The sequence below is a fragment of the Crocodylus siamensis genome, chromosome 14 (assembly GCF_052110815.1).
Source record: "Crocodylus siamensis isolate JL-2025a chromosome 14, ASM5211081v1, whole genome shotgun sequence".
Classification (NCBI taxonomy): Eukaryota; Metazoa; Chordata; order Crocodylia; family Crocodylidae; genus Crocodylus; species Crocodylus siamensis.
Window position 1 is genome coordinate 19601883 of NC_143408.1, and position 14817 is coordinate 19616699.

General features: G+C 46.1%; 1 protein-coding gene across 3 annotated transcripts in view; it reads right to left on the reverse strand.

Annotated features, from left to right (window-relative positions):
• Positions 1–230: 230 nt before the first annotated feature.
• The window catches only part of SNX19 (sorting nexin 19), a 41386-nt gene continuing 26799 nt past the window's right edge, over positions 231–14817 (reverse strand). Inside the window, exons 10-12 of one of the 3 annotated variants that reach the window (XM_090027135.1) lie at positions 7774–7958; positions 6388–6475; positions 231–5703 (exon numbers count right to left, since the gene is read on the reverse strand). In XM_090027135.1, the coding sequence (XP_089883261.1) occupies positions 5568–5703; positions 6388–6475; positions 7774–7958 (409 nt within the window). In that variant the 3' untranslated portion in view covers positions 231–5567. Of the gene's footprint in view, positions 5704–6387; positions 6476–7773; positions 7959–14817 lie in introns of those variants that run through there. The other 2 variants (XM_090027137.1, XM_090027136.1) reach the window with 2 other exon arrangements.

Here is a 14817-nt window from a genome sequence, read left to right on the forward strand (position 1 = left end):
GCTCAACTCCAAACTATTGGGCTCTCCTCTCTGAAAAGATTTGCTTCCTAATGATTTTACAATAAGAGCTATCAACAGCATCCTCCATCACTTCTCACCCTTTTCTTATTGTCCCCCCACCCTACCCCCTTACTTCCATCTGTCTTCATAGCAGGTGCTTTATAGGGACACTTGTTAGCCAGTATGCATTTTCAATCCAAGAGCAGAAATACATTTTAAGGCAGGGTATTATTATATGCAGCCACAATGAGAACACAAGTCAGAACTATTTGGTGCTGGATTTTATTTTACACGGCTCCTTAAGACAGCGTTGTTCTACACAAGGATTAGCTGCAGTACTTTTATACAAAACTAAGTGCACAAAGAGTTGACACAGACATTTTGTATATGGGGATTTGGTGCAGATGTTCTGTACTTAGTTTAAGTGTGCAGCTGTCATTTTTCTGTACATGAATGAGTGACTGACATGTTTCTGGGCATAGGATTATTATTCACATGACAGTAGAGCCTAGAACCTCTAACCAACATCAGAGCCTCATTGTACTAGGTGCTGCACGTAACAAGAAACCGAGCCCGCTTGTACCGAGCCTACAGTCTGAACAGAAACACAGTAGGATTGGGAACAGACACAGTGGGGTAAAGTGATTTGCGTAAGGTCACCCAATGGGTTAGTGGCAGAGATATGAACTGAACCCATCTCCTAGGTACAGTAATGTGTCCACTTGATCGCTTCCTCGTGTGGATCAAGCTGAACACCACTGCTTACTTTTTTTGTTTCTTTTACATGATAAAGAGCTCATCGATAAAGCTCCTCTAAGGTATGGTCTGATGCCTGCCCCCCCGAGCTGTTCTCAGTTCTATATCTTATAGTTTCATAGTTAGTAGGGTCGGAAGGGACCTGAGCAGATCATTGAGTCCGACCCCCTGCCATGGCAGGAAAGAGTACTGGGGTCAAACGACCCCAGCAAGGTGATTGTCAAGCCTTGTCTTAAAGACCCCCAGGGTAGGAGCCAGCACCACTTAGCTTCAAAGTTGGTTCCAGATCCTAGTTGCCCTGATATCTAGCTTAAACCTCCCCTCTGCCAGCTTGTGACTGTCACTCCTGGTCACTCCTGGCAGTGCTTTGGGGAACAGGGACTCCCCCAATGCCTGCTGGTCCCCCGACTAGTTTGTAACAGGCCACTAGATCCCCCTCAGCCTTCTCTTGTGGAGGCTGAACAGGTTCAGGTCCCGTAGTCTCTCCTCGTAGGGCCTGCCCTGTTGTCCCCCTGATCATGCAAGTGGCCTCCTCTGGACCCTCTCCATGCTGTCCACATCCCTCCTGAAGTGCGGCGCCCAGAACTGGACGCAGTGCTCCAGCTGCGGCCTGACCAGTGCTGCATAGAGGGGGAGGATCACCTCGCTGGACCTGCTCGAGATGCGTCTGTGGATGCACGACAAGGTGCGGTTGGCCTTCCTGACCGCATCCCCACACTGCCGGCCCATGTTCATCTTGGCATCAATAATGACTCCAAGATCCTTTTCTGCCTCTGCCCTGATGGGAAGGGAGTTCCCCAGCCTGTAGGGATGGGGCTGGTTCTTCCTCCCCAGGTGCAGCACCTTGCACTTGTCAGTGTTGAATCCCATCCTGTTCTCATCCGCCCACCCCTGTAACCTGTCTAGGTCTGATTGTAGCCTATTCCTCCCTTCTAGCGTGCCCGCATCCCCCCACAGCTTAGTGTCATCAGCAAATTTGAACAGGGGGCTTTTTACCCCCTCATCCAAGTCACCGATGAAGATGTTGAACAGTGCGGGTCCGAAGACAGAGCCCTCATATGACCTCATGCAGGGCTTTTGTCTATATATGACAAAACAGTGAAGGCTTTCCTTGTCACACTTTAATTCCTACCAGTGTCCTTTTTTAGCAGACTTAGAAGTTTATTAGAGGCCTCTCAACAACAGAAGGCTGACAGATACAGAGAAGAACAGTGTGGATTAAAGCCTTTTAAAAAGTATAATTACAAAAGTATTATTTATGATTTTCAAACATAAATAAAAGAGATAAAACTTTCAGCTCAAGCCAGCTGACTCTAGGAAGCTGCTTTTCTCCAACTGGACTGCATTTGCAAAAGATGGGAACTTGAAGAGAACATTTATCTTCTAACTATGATTTGTGTTCCTTAAAGAAAAAAATACAGATTGTGGCCGGTAAGATGTCCCAACCAGCCGAATTTTTAACTTTCACCCAAAGGACAGAATATTTTGAGGTATCGTTGGTCTTCTGAAGGAGAGAAACAGGGGGTTGACGGATTGAATCTCATAGTTAAGAGTAGAGAAATGGGATGGAAACTGCATTTTGCGTTGTCCCTCTCAGCGAAAGGGGGTTATGTCTAATTGTTAAACCTGAGGCCTTGGGTTCAGGACTCCTGAAGGCTATTTCTGACTGCCACAAAATCACAAAGTGAATGTAAGCAAAGCACGTCTCTCTGCTTGAGCTCCTTCCCAAGCAAACATAGAGATAACACTATCACTTTACCAGGCAGGTGAGCTCCAGAGCTGAATTCAAGTCTGCAAAGTGTTTTGAGATCCCTGGATGAAAGGTATAAGCACAGTGTAAAGACAAAGCAGCAATGCAATACAGCAGCGAGTAGCTGACACTCTTCGGCTCTGCACATCTCAGTTCACCAAAGGAAATCTCTTGCTATTTCTATCAGGAGGAATGAAAACGAATTCACTCAAGTTGTGCCACAGCTCAAGACAGGGATGTTAGAAGTTGAACCCCTCCCTCCCCTCTCCCTGCTGCCAGACGGGAAGCCCCGGCTTACACCCTCTGCTTCCCAATTCTGTTTCTGGTGGCTTTGAGGAGGGCACGTATTAGACGCTCTTCCATGTGTAGAGTGGCAAGCCTGCTTTGCAGTTAGTGCCTAGCCCAACCTTCCCTTCAAACGGCCTTTTTACAGTGTTTTCTCTGGCATGTGGTGAGTTATGACTGAATATTCAAAAACAGAAGTCACAGTGATGGAAATGAGCTCAACGAAGCAGACCAGAAAAAAAACAGGGGAGGCACTAAACTAAGAAGCACCAAGCCCAGCACTTTTGCATTGTGCCTTGGCTGATGGGCCTCTTGTTCACTCCACTCAGGCAAGAACGGTCAGGACAGGCTGCAAAACAAACTTATGAGCAAGAGAAGCAAAACCTGGCTTAGGAGTGAGGAGGAAGGGAGAGTGGGATAGTGAAGGTTAGCCTTGTACCCAACGACCAAGAGGAGAAACTAGAAACAGAAAGGGCTTATCAACTATCACCTGCCAATCCCATTCTTCTGCCCCTGTGGGGCTGTCCTCCACAGGACCTGCTTTGCCCAAATCTCTCTCCAACAACTCAACTAAAGGGCCTTCACCCTTTCCAATTAAGAGGCCACTTTTCTCCCTAAAAGATGTTACTGATATTGCATGTTCTCATCACCAGCCCCCAATCTGCTTGACCTCACAAGATTTCCCTTTAGTTTTGGGGCTTATGTTAACCATCTCACAAGACTTCTCTCCCTCATTAGTATTTATACTTTTTCAGCACGTGTAGCATTAATCCCATCCCTCACAGCATTTTACCAGGAAGACAGACTGATACACAGGAATACACAATAAATACACACATGAGATTAGATATATGTAGGGGACACAGTGCCCATCAGTAGGGTTTGTGCCTTCAAAGATACAGGTGCTTGTCTTAACGTGGCTCCCAGTTCAAAATTTCCTACAGCGAAAATAATGCTGCATGCTCAGTTCTAACGCAGTTGTTTGAGTAGTGGGCTGCTGTGACATGCTGCTACAACCAAACCCCCCATGACATGCCAATGCATTTCCCTTTCAGCTCAGTTTCCCTGTTGTACAGAAAACAAATGTACTGGGAGATCCTGTAACAGGGACTCCCAGCTGTGATTATCTGTAGACTTTTTTCTTGCTAGGTCTCGCCCAATAGCCACATTAAACTGCAGAGAATCACAGGCAGAAATAGCCTCTTGGATGAATAAATCTGTGCTATCTACACTGTGACCCATGCCCTAATTAAAGGTGGTTTGTGAGCTGGAGGAACAGCAATTGGCTTTGCTGTTGTTCATGGCACTAGCTCACCTGCTGTGACATCAGTTCAACAGTGGCAAGCTGGCTGAAGCCTATAGTGTATTGGCAGCAGACTCTACCAGGCAATACATAGGCAGTACCATCATATGCTATTTCTATAGCATACCTGATCTCTAACCACTTTGAAAATAGTGCCTCTCTCAATTTTAGAGCAATAATTTACTCGAAGCTGATCAGAGCTGGAGACAGAACCCTGGAGTCCTAATGCCCTTTGCTCTGTTCTTCCCCTTCACAACCAGCAAAATCTGTACAATATCCTCAACAATGCTCAAAGGAGTTTATGGATCTTATGCTCAGAAGCTTGTGTACTGACCCATGTGCCTTACATGGGTCTGTTCATCTTCTGCACAAAGTGGCCTGTGCCTTCCAAGTGAGCAGCACCATAGATAACATGAATCAAAAGGAGAAATATGCTGGTGAAGGTCAGGGAAGGCCATTGCTCGCCTGTCCTGTAACCCAGGAACACTTACAGGACCCTGCAACCCCTCCCCTTGTCAGACTGGGCAGTGAGAAATGGTCTTTGAGTGATGACTATGAAACCTCCCTTACGCCTAAGACAAGCCAGGCACTTGTCATCACTTTTGAGCTCCCAGGGAGAGGTTTTTGGAGAGTCTGTGGTGCTTATGGACATGTTTTGGGGCTATGTTCATTTCTCCAGGATCTCCATGTAGGATATTCCACTTCATTATCCAGGAGAGGGGAAGATTTCTCTCTGAATCTCCTTTCTTCAGGCTAAGAGGGCAGATCAAAGCAAGAACTAAGCATGGAATGTACTTGAAGACACTGAGAACAGCAGCTTAGGGAGGGAGTCTTTATAGCCAGGCTTCCTCCTCTCTCCTGTTAATTCAGCCATCTCACCTCTTTTGGGAGATGGGATGGGGAATTCTTCCATCTCGGACAACTTTCCTTCATAGGAAGAACTGAAGTAGGGTTCCACCTCTGTCCAGTGAAGAGCAAAATGGGGGATTTGGTCAGTAGTAACAAGAGTTTTATTTCTTCTCTTTACTCTCTGGTGGGAGTCAATGAGATCTCCGCAGCAATGTGTCTGCATGTCCATGCCAGAGCCTCCAGCCATGGAAGTAAACTTCATGTGTTGCCCATCATTCCAGGTTAGGGCTGTTCAGACATGCAGGGCATGGACTTACAACTAGCAATACTGGCTGCTTAGCACACTGCCCACCCCAACAGAAATTAAGCACCTTCCAGCAGAGAGCTCCTTGCTCTCCATCATACGTGTGGTGGAACGAACAGCGCATTGCACACGGACATCTCCTCTCCGTTACGCTGGACCTAGTCACCTGGCCAGCAAGGAGAAGCCTGAAAGGAGCTCCACTTAGGACTGGCTGGAAAAGTCAATTAAGAAACTCCCAGACCTGTGCAGCAGGCATGGCATGACAATCAGCTGATGCGTGTGGGCTCTTCTCACTTTACTACTGGCAACACCGAGCTTAGCTAGCGAGGTGAAATGCCTCCTCTCTCAAGAGGGCTAGAGACTGAGGGAGCTACGGCTGTGGTTTTGGGCTCATCCCTGGAGTTGTCAAGGTTCAAAATCTCCAGCAGGATATCTAAAAAGGAGAAAACCAGGTGCCTGAAACACACAAAGGAGAAAGAACAGGCCCATCAATTGAGTCTGGCAAGTCTTCCACCACACAAAAGCAAGCCCTGAAACATGTGAGGTGCGCTCCCAGCTACAGTGTTCATTAGGGGCTAGAGCATCCATCTGGGGTATGTACACACAGCAAATCCCACTCATTGGAAGAGGAGGAGAAAATGTTTCAATGGTAACTAATGTGTTTTCTCTTCAAAGTCCTGAGCATTGGACACCGAGCAGTTTGGAAAAGCAGAATAAATCTCAAAGAAGGATAGTGGAGGAAAAACAGCAAGGGGGCTTGATGGACAGATATGTGCTTGTCTCTCAGTTCTGCAGTGCATGATATGATTATTGCTCTTCGCTTGCATGGTGCATGTGTTCATAGATGTCAGACACACTCATACACATATATACTTCTCTGGACAAAGGGACAACACATGACTTGATCTGGTTTCCTCTCAAGACATATGTGCATCAATTAAGTCAGAAGATTCATTGAGAAAACTCTGATCGCACTGACTAGTTTGTTGTTTTGAAGTTGTGTGAGAGATCCTACCAGGTTGAAGGATTCTTCCAGTTTTCCCATCTTTTCCAACTGCTGAGCCATTAAGGGCACTCACCATGTAATGTACTGCCTCACTACAGGGGAAGAAGCTAAGAGAGGCCCATGACCAACACTACCTGTTCATGATGGGTTGATGCAGAGACTCAAGTACCAAGTTCCAGCTCAGTTGACATTTGCTTGTCCCCAGGATTTCCAGGATTATGTCTGTTAACATCAGAGACAGACACAGGTTTTAAAGGTCAATATGCAATCCAGGGCAAACTTACCTCACTATGGACTTCTATGCAGTGGCTGCAAAAAGGACTTGGGTAACAGATTAATCAATTAGCCAAAGACACAGATTTGTCCTCTGAATGCAGAAGTGCCAAAAAAATAAACATGCCATAAGCTCAGCCTTAATATCAGAATGACATCCAGTTCCAGAACGAAATGTGGGAGATGGCTTCCAGGCTGCTGTGAAAGCTGCTAGCTAGTAATAATAAACAACATATGTAGAAAATGCCCTTCCTCACAGAGACACAGAGGGCTCTTGGCATTACGGTAATGCAAATAATAAATACTAATGATACAGTGTTGTATAAATTACTCACAGAGGGATTCAGCTGCAGCTGTTTTCAAGCATACAGAATCACAATATGAGATGCTGGCAGATGGTAATGTGAAAGATGACCACCTGGCCAGGACACCAGGGCTTATGAGGTTGAGTGTGAAGGAAAAGTACCCCCACACACCTCCCCCTGAAATTCTTAAAAGATAAACAGCAAAGACCTCTGTTTTCAGCCTCCTCTGAAGGATGGTACTTTCACAGCCCAGAATCCTGCGACACCAATTCATTAATGAGTAGCTCAGAGGGAAATGCATCACCTAGTAAATCACCAATACAGAGGGCACAAAACCAGATAGCTCATATCAAGGAGATGCCAGACTGGAGGCTCTCGCATCACTGCTGTTTCCTGAGGAGCTTGTGCGAATTATCTAAGGTGACTGGAGTCGCTCAGGGCTAAGACTAACTGAGAATACCTCTGGCACTAGCAGCAGTTTCATACATAGGCCATTCATAACATCATGCAAATTTGCCGGGACATGAATTATAGTGTGGTGGATAATGGTGTCAAAACTGCAGAGAGAGGTGCTATTTTTCAAATGGTTTAATGCCAAATGCGATGAGGGCAGGGAAGAGGAGAGGAGAGGAGAGGGAAAGGGGTAGTCTCTGCCTGGTTCTGTTCCCAATGGTGGCTGTCAAGTCTTCAAAGCTCTGCTTCATTTGGCTGTATCCTCCTGCAGTGCGTAACCCCCCACACAGCGTACAACACCCACAGTACAAAAGAGACCGGCTCCAGGCATCTCCTTTGCACCTGTTCTTTGAGTTAATAAAAGGGAGGCTTTAACAAGAGATGCAACAGATTCCTAAGACTAACCCTGCCTTATTCAAAAGAGGTTGTGGCTATTAACCTGATGCTGTGGCTAGAAGCCCTTGGTTATTTATGCTGCGGCAAACTCACCAGGCAGTATTTCCATCAGGCTCTGCAAGGCCTGTTCGGCTGCTGCCTTCTTCTGCTCCTGGGTCCTGGCTGGCTTAGGCACCACCGGTAAGATTCCTCCTGGCCATATGGACTCCTGCAGCACCCGGAGGTACTGGACCCAGTGCTGAGTGCAGGTCAGGTTGGCCACCTGCACTTCTAACCATCTATAGAGAAAGAGAGGGGTCAAACAGGAGAAGACTAGGCATTCCTCCAGACACCTCCTGCCAGTCCAAGACTCCTAGACAGGGGAAACAGGCTTCATAAGATCCTGTGCTCTTTGCAGCAGTGCCCTAGAGCATATCACAGCTGCTTCCTCAAGTGTTAATTAGCTCAGCCTCCTCACCCCTGCAATGCAGGTAGAACTTATTAATTCCATTTTACAGACAGGCAAATATAGGCAGAGCCAGTCACTTTTCAGTGATTTCTGTCTGAGGGAGCACAGGCTGTGCATTTCATGTCATCAAATTAGACAAGCATAATGCCTGTGTTTGGAAAGCTGCAAGCAGCCCAGGTCTGGGGTTGTGGCAGGCAGGGAGAGCGAGCATTCAGGGATCAGTCTGCCTGTGCCCAAGGCCAGCTCTCACTTGGGGTGGAGTGGGAAGAAAAGCCAAGGCAGGTACAAGAGAAGGTGCTCAGGGGTGAAACTAGCTTGGAGGCCCTAGGGAATTATTCAAGGTCCTTCTGGAGATCAAAGCCATAAACACCTAGGACAGAGAGGGGTAAATGACGTGGTTCTTTTTATCCATCTCACTGGCCTGTTCCCCACCCCCTGCATCTCTTACAGCTCAACTCCATCACCAGAAAGTCATGAAATCATTGCATCTCGCATCCAACACTCTGCGCTGCACATCCATTAAAAGCAAAGTATGAACCTGCCAATAACATGTCTTGTCGGCCCTCCTGCTGTGACAGGACTGCGCCCTTTATACGGTAACGACCTGCAAATCCTGAGACTGTGCCCGGGGGAATGTCACTCCACATAAGGGCTGAGAGGCATGTGCAGCCGCTGCAAAAGCAGCCATTGGCACCAGCCACGCTGGCCAGGAAATGTTACTAAATCAACTGCAGGTACCCACCAGCCAAGACATTAAACCACTCTCTCAAGTAACAGCAGTTACCACTGCTGTCAATCAGACATGGACTTCCAAGCTCTCACTGCCTCTCAAAATGTTTCTGTAGCGTGTGGTACACTTCAGCACTGGGGGAATTGTAAGCTGAACCCCGATACTACTGAAGTCAACGGCAAGACCCGCTGATTTCAAGGGAACCAGGTCTCAGCTCCACTGCATTGAAGAGAAGGATGTAGTATGGCTTGATCTGGGAAATTTGCAGCCCCATCTCTACTCTGTCCCTGTCTCTACAAAGAACAGTCAAGTGTTATCCGGGGTGGGAGAAGAAACTGCAGTTTCTCCAGTCCTTCAAGAGTCCCTGCAGACAGCAGCATCCGAAGAGCCGGCCCACTTGGCAGCTCACGCTCATGCTTGCAATTCCGTCACCACTACGCCCCAGCGGCTCGTAGTACATCCAAGAACACAGGCTCTGCCAAGGCAAACTTTATTTAACCTGCACTCTGCCAGACTGTCTGCATTCCTCTCAGGCTGGGCATTCAAGCCAAGGCCTGCTTAGCCTGCTTCCCCGTGCAAATGTACTCGCGCTAATAGAAACACTGCAAGGTAAGAGAGCAGCAAGAACTACAGGTGCTACTAGTGGCTGTCAAGAATAAGGCTATAACTCAACTGTTTCTCACTGCGCTTCTTCCTTAATGTTCTAAATAGTTTAAATGCCTGCCTATAAATTCCTAGGTACTTTTCAGTATGTGCACATGCAGAGAGGAAACCAAGAAGAAAATAAAAGAAAAATCAGTAGGGTGCTAGTGCTAAGAAGCAGGAAAGGTCTCTGGAGCTTCTCTCAATACGTCCACACAGCAGCACAAAGATGGGACTGCAGTGCATGCTAGCTTAATAGCTAATCACGCTGAAGCCCCTGCTGACACATCTTCACTGCTATGAGTACCCGTTGTAATGAGATTAGCGTTAATGTGGTTATGTGAATGTCTGCCACAACCCACACCTTCATTTGCTGTGGGATTGTATGCTCAGACAGAGCCGGTTTCTAGGACTCCTTTGGGCAAATGGGGTGGCTAGATGGCTGTCACTGATTTGAGGGAATAAGGATAGAGAAACGTCTAGTAAGTAATGCTTTGGTTTGTATTGCAATAAGATCAGGGCTCTCTTATGGAAGTGCTATACGAGTATGTTCTTGGGACCAAAAGCCAGGTTTCTATCATCCTTACAAAGCAAGATAATATAAGCCCTGCCTAGACTAAATGGTCCTGTTTGAAAACTTGTTGGCTTAAACACAGGTCTTGCTGTAGCAAACTGCATGGCCTTACCGTCTTTAAACTCGTGCTAGCTGGTCATGCTAAACTAACCACAATCAACACATGCACTTCTTACGGTGTTAAACTTTGCCTATTCTAAGGACAAGGCCATGTTTACAACCTATTAACTAACACATACATCCTAGCCTGGACATTATCTCAGTGTGTGACAGAAGTTCACAGACATAGAGTTAAAACTCAGTACACGCTGCAAGAATATACCTAGAGGTACTAAATTGAATGTTTAGTCAGACTTAATTTTCTCTACTATATTCACGGACTGGTGTGTGCTTGTGGAAAGGCAAGCACAAATGAGTGTGGACTTATGCCCCAGATAGCTACTTTTTAACTTAATGTTTGAGAAATGTGAATGTGGAGTTATAAGCATCAGCACCAGACTTTTCACTTTCAGAGGTGGAAGTACATTTATGCTGAACAAAAAGCATGTTTTGAACTTGGGTCAACTAATCCAAGTTAACTAAGTGACCGCATTAACGTGAAGGCAAGGTAACTTGGGTTTGCAATCTGAATTCAACCTCAGGCTTGTTCTTTGGCTTGAACTTACCCTGCAACCTCAAATTAAAAGTCAAGTTGCCTTGTCTTCTCTGTTATTTTAACCTGAGTTAGCTACTTCAGTTTAGCCAACCTGAGTTAAGATCACAAGATTTTTTTTTTTTCCAGCGCAGGCATACCTTTCGTTCAGTCAGCAGACAGAAACACAATATGTGACTCCATCCAATTAAAGCAGCTTGAATTTCAAATACTGATTACTCTCACTGAACTGGCGGCACCCTGTAAGTATCCAAACAGCAAACTGGACATAACAGAGAGCACATTCATGAGCCGTTTGAAAACAAAACAAGAGGGGAAAATCACTGGATTGTTCAGTGCAAATGACCTGGCTCATCCCTTTTTAGGACACAGTTCATTTATTGCTGTAACAACCCCATAATCAGGCAACAGTGCCCAAGTAACACTCATAAATCTCAGGCGTACATTTATTTGTTTTGATCATTCAAATGGTTACAAGGCATAGCTCTTGTGACTGCATAAACACAGGCTTGAGGGCTTTTAATTCATTATAGGCTATCGCTGCTTTCCAACCTGGAGGCTGAATGCAGGGGCAGAGGAGAAGAATGACCCAGACTCACTCCGCTCCCCCTGTGCCAAGGTGCCTCTTCAGCTGCAGAGAAAGCAGCAGACCGATCTCGAGAAGGTACCCAAACTGTAGCCTTATTCGTGTTGCAGGAACAGCTCCTGCGTGCCTGCTGCTCCCATCTCTTGTACTGGGCAGTGCCCATCTGTAAGACTGCACGTGGCATTTTATCCTGAGTGGTTACCACCGCCTCAATGAACACTCTTCGGGGGAGCTGGGGAAAAGCAGGGAAGCCACAGAGAAAGGGGACACAAAGTGGAGGAGAGGAATAAAATGGAAGTCAAATCATATCAGTTATGCTAAGAAGAGCCTTCTACTATCCCAGAATGAGCGGCTCCACTAAGGATTGGGAAGAACTGCCCAGCTGGACCACACCAGGACCCATCTAGCTCACTGCTCCATCTCAAAAGGGCCAGTACTGGGTGCTTCAATTGAAGACAAAGAAAACACCCAATAACATACTTACGGGGGGGAAGCCTCTTCCAACTTCAGAGGTGGTACAGTCACCCACCCTGGCGATCTTCAAAAAGCATCTTGGCACCCATCTTGCTGGGGTCATTTGACCCCAGTGGTCTTTTCCTACCCAAGTGCAGGGGGGCTGGACCCGATGATCTGTAAGATCCCTTCCAGCCTCAAACAACTATGAAACTATGACATTCCCATTAGCAGCTGGACAACTGCTCTACCCACATCGGATCTCTGAACCAGGGTCTGCTGAAGTCAGTGAAGAACCTCTCATTCCCTGACAAGCACGCTTGTTTTTGCATACAATAATTCCACAGTAGAAACCTGAGAAGGTGGAAATTATATTTATCAACATTAAAAAGCCAGGAGCCAAATTACTTTGGCTTTGGCAATTTTATTCAGTGCTTGAGGCAAGACAAATCAATTAATAGAAAATCCCAGATGATTCAAACCCAAACTGCTATGGTAAAATAGCATTCCCATCAAGCAGAGTACTGCACTAAATATATAACCAATGCCACAAAATGGTTAAGAGTTAATATTTCTTATGAATAGATTTTATTGCCCAAGGCTGCCAATGTGGCACCTGAATTCAGTTGACACGTACTTTTTTTGTGCTGCCAGAGGACTAATACTTCAGCACAGACCCCCAGAGCAGACCAGACCAGACAAACACACACAGAGGAAACAAGGTAGAAATATATCCACTTAGAAATACAAACAGAGCTGGTTTTATTTTGGATCGCTGATAAGTTGCTATTTCCACACTGGTATTTCATGCAGAAATAGCACCAAAAAGAAAGAAAAACAAGCCCATCACTGAACCATCTCCGCATGCTAGAGAGAAAAGCAGAAATAGATAGTAACTGCCCTCCTGCCCAGGACTCAGATGTTAAAAAGCTTTGATGATGCCCAGTGCAGAAAGACAGACTGCAGAGGCAGTGGGTCCTGGCTTCTCGTCTGGAGGTGCATAACTTGTCCATGCCGTAAGGGTCCTCTGTTTGAAATAGCTGCTGATGGAGGAATGAAGTGACTGCTAAAAAGAGCCGGTTTAATACCAGGGCTTAAGATGGAACTCCAAGGTCAGCTGAAGGGGCCCATCAAGATGAGAGGAGCATGAAAGCCCTGGAGATGAGGATCAGGTTGGATGGCACAAAAAGCAACAGGGGCTACTGGTGTGGGAAGGTAAGTGCCTTGCAATGAAAGCCCTGGACTAGGGGGAAGATTTGGGTAAGTAATGGTGAACAGGTCCCAAGGTTGCCTGGTTCTTATGGACTGGATGGTCTGCTGGGACTAGTTTGGTGGACCACCTGTTGTATTCCTTGCAGGTGGAAAGGACCAGGCCAGGTGAATGAGTCAAGCTTCCTTTCAAGCTTGAAGGTGAGTAACGAAGGCCTTGTCCACACACAAAGCTGCACAAGTGTAAGCCAATATAGTTAAGCCGGCGTAACCTTTGTATGGATACTCTCATTTCAATTAACGAGTCACATATTCATAGGTTAGCTTAGGGATGGTATAATTCAGTATCTTCATTAATAACATGGATGATGGAGGAGAGTGCACCGATAACGTCTGTGGATGATGTTAAACCAAAGGAGTTTTGCGAGCACTTTGGAGGACAAGATTAGAAATCAAAATGATCTTGATAATCGTAGAAATGGACTAAAACCTAATAAAGACAAGAGCAAAGCAGTACAACTCAGGAAGGAAAATATCAACTGAACTAATACCAAATGAGGGAGGACTGGCTTGGCAGCAGCTTTGTAGGAAAAGAGTGATGGATTACAGCAGACAACAAACTGAATACAAGTCGACAATGTGAGGCTCTTGCGAAAAAATACATCACTCTGGGAGGTATTCACAGGAGTGTCTTGTCAAAGACACAGGAGGTCATTATTTTGCTCTGCTTGGCATTGATGAGGCCTCAGCTGAAGGACTGTATCCAGATTTGGACATCACACTAATAAAGATGTAAACAGATTGGAGAGAGTCCAGAGGAGAGTAGGGAAAAGGATAAGAGGTTTAGAAATCATGACCTTTGAGAAAGGTTGAAAGAACTGGGTTTGTTTAGTCTATAAAAGAGAAGACTAAAAGGACATGATAATGGTCTTTAAACATGTAAGAAAGAGGTGGTTATAGGGATTGGTGATCAACTGTTGTCATGGTCATCAGGAGCAGGAGAAGTAGTAGTCACGAATCTGCAAAAAGTCAGGCTGCAATCAGAGATTACAAAAAATCTTTTTAACTTGAAGGATAGTTAAGTCCTGGAACAGGTTATTTCAGGAGGTTGAAGAATTCCCTTCATGGGAGATTTTAAAGAATGGGCGAGACAAATATCCATCAGAGATGGTTTAGGAATAGTTGATCCAATCTCTGGAAAGGGAGATGGACTACAGGTCCCTCCAGCCCGAACAAAATCTGTGATCACGCTTTGATTTAAACCACTGCAACCCTGCATGAGGCAAGCCCCAAGATGACCGACAGAATTGCATTTCTGAACTCCAGTGGGATTCTAATCTAGGTCTGCAAGAGATAAAATGAAAGCTTTTGAACCCTGAAGTAAAACTTCATCCTTTCTTTCCATGAAGTTACTGAGTACTCTGCCCAGAAGTGGAGACCTGAACCTCTTGGGACAACTTAAATACATTTCAGCCAATGGGAATTTAAAAAGGCAGATGAGACCAAGGTAGTCAAAGGGGATGTCCAACACATGGAGATGCAAGAGGGCCACAAGCATATCTATGCCTCCCAGGTAACGATGCCAGGGTCTCCATGAAACCAGCTGAGACTCGCCTGGGCAGGGTCCCGGCTCGGTGGACAGGATGGGGCTGCTTAGGAAGTTTGGGGAGCTGTTGCATGAAGAGGGTGGGGAGAGTTCTGCCCCAGCCCAAGACAGCTCACCAAAACTCCCTCTGTGGCCCATGGGCCCAAATAATTGCCCACCCCTGATCTAGAGCAATAGGTCAAAACCACACTTCCAAAGCATTGAAAACTTTAATTGCAGAACATTTTCGAGAGTAAC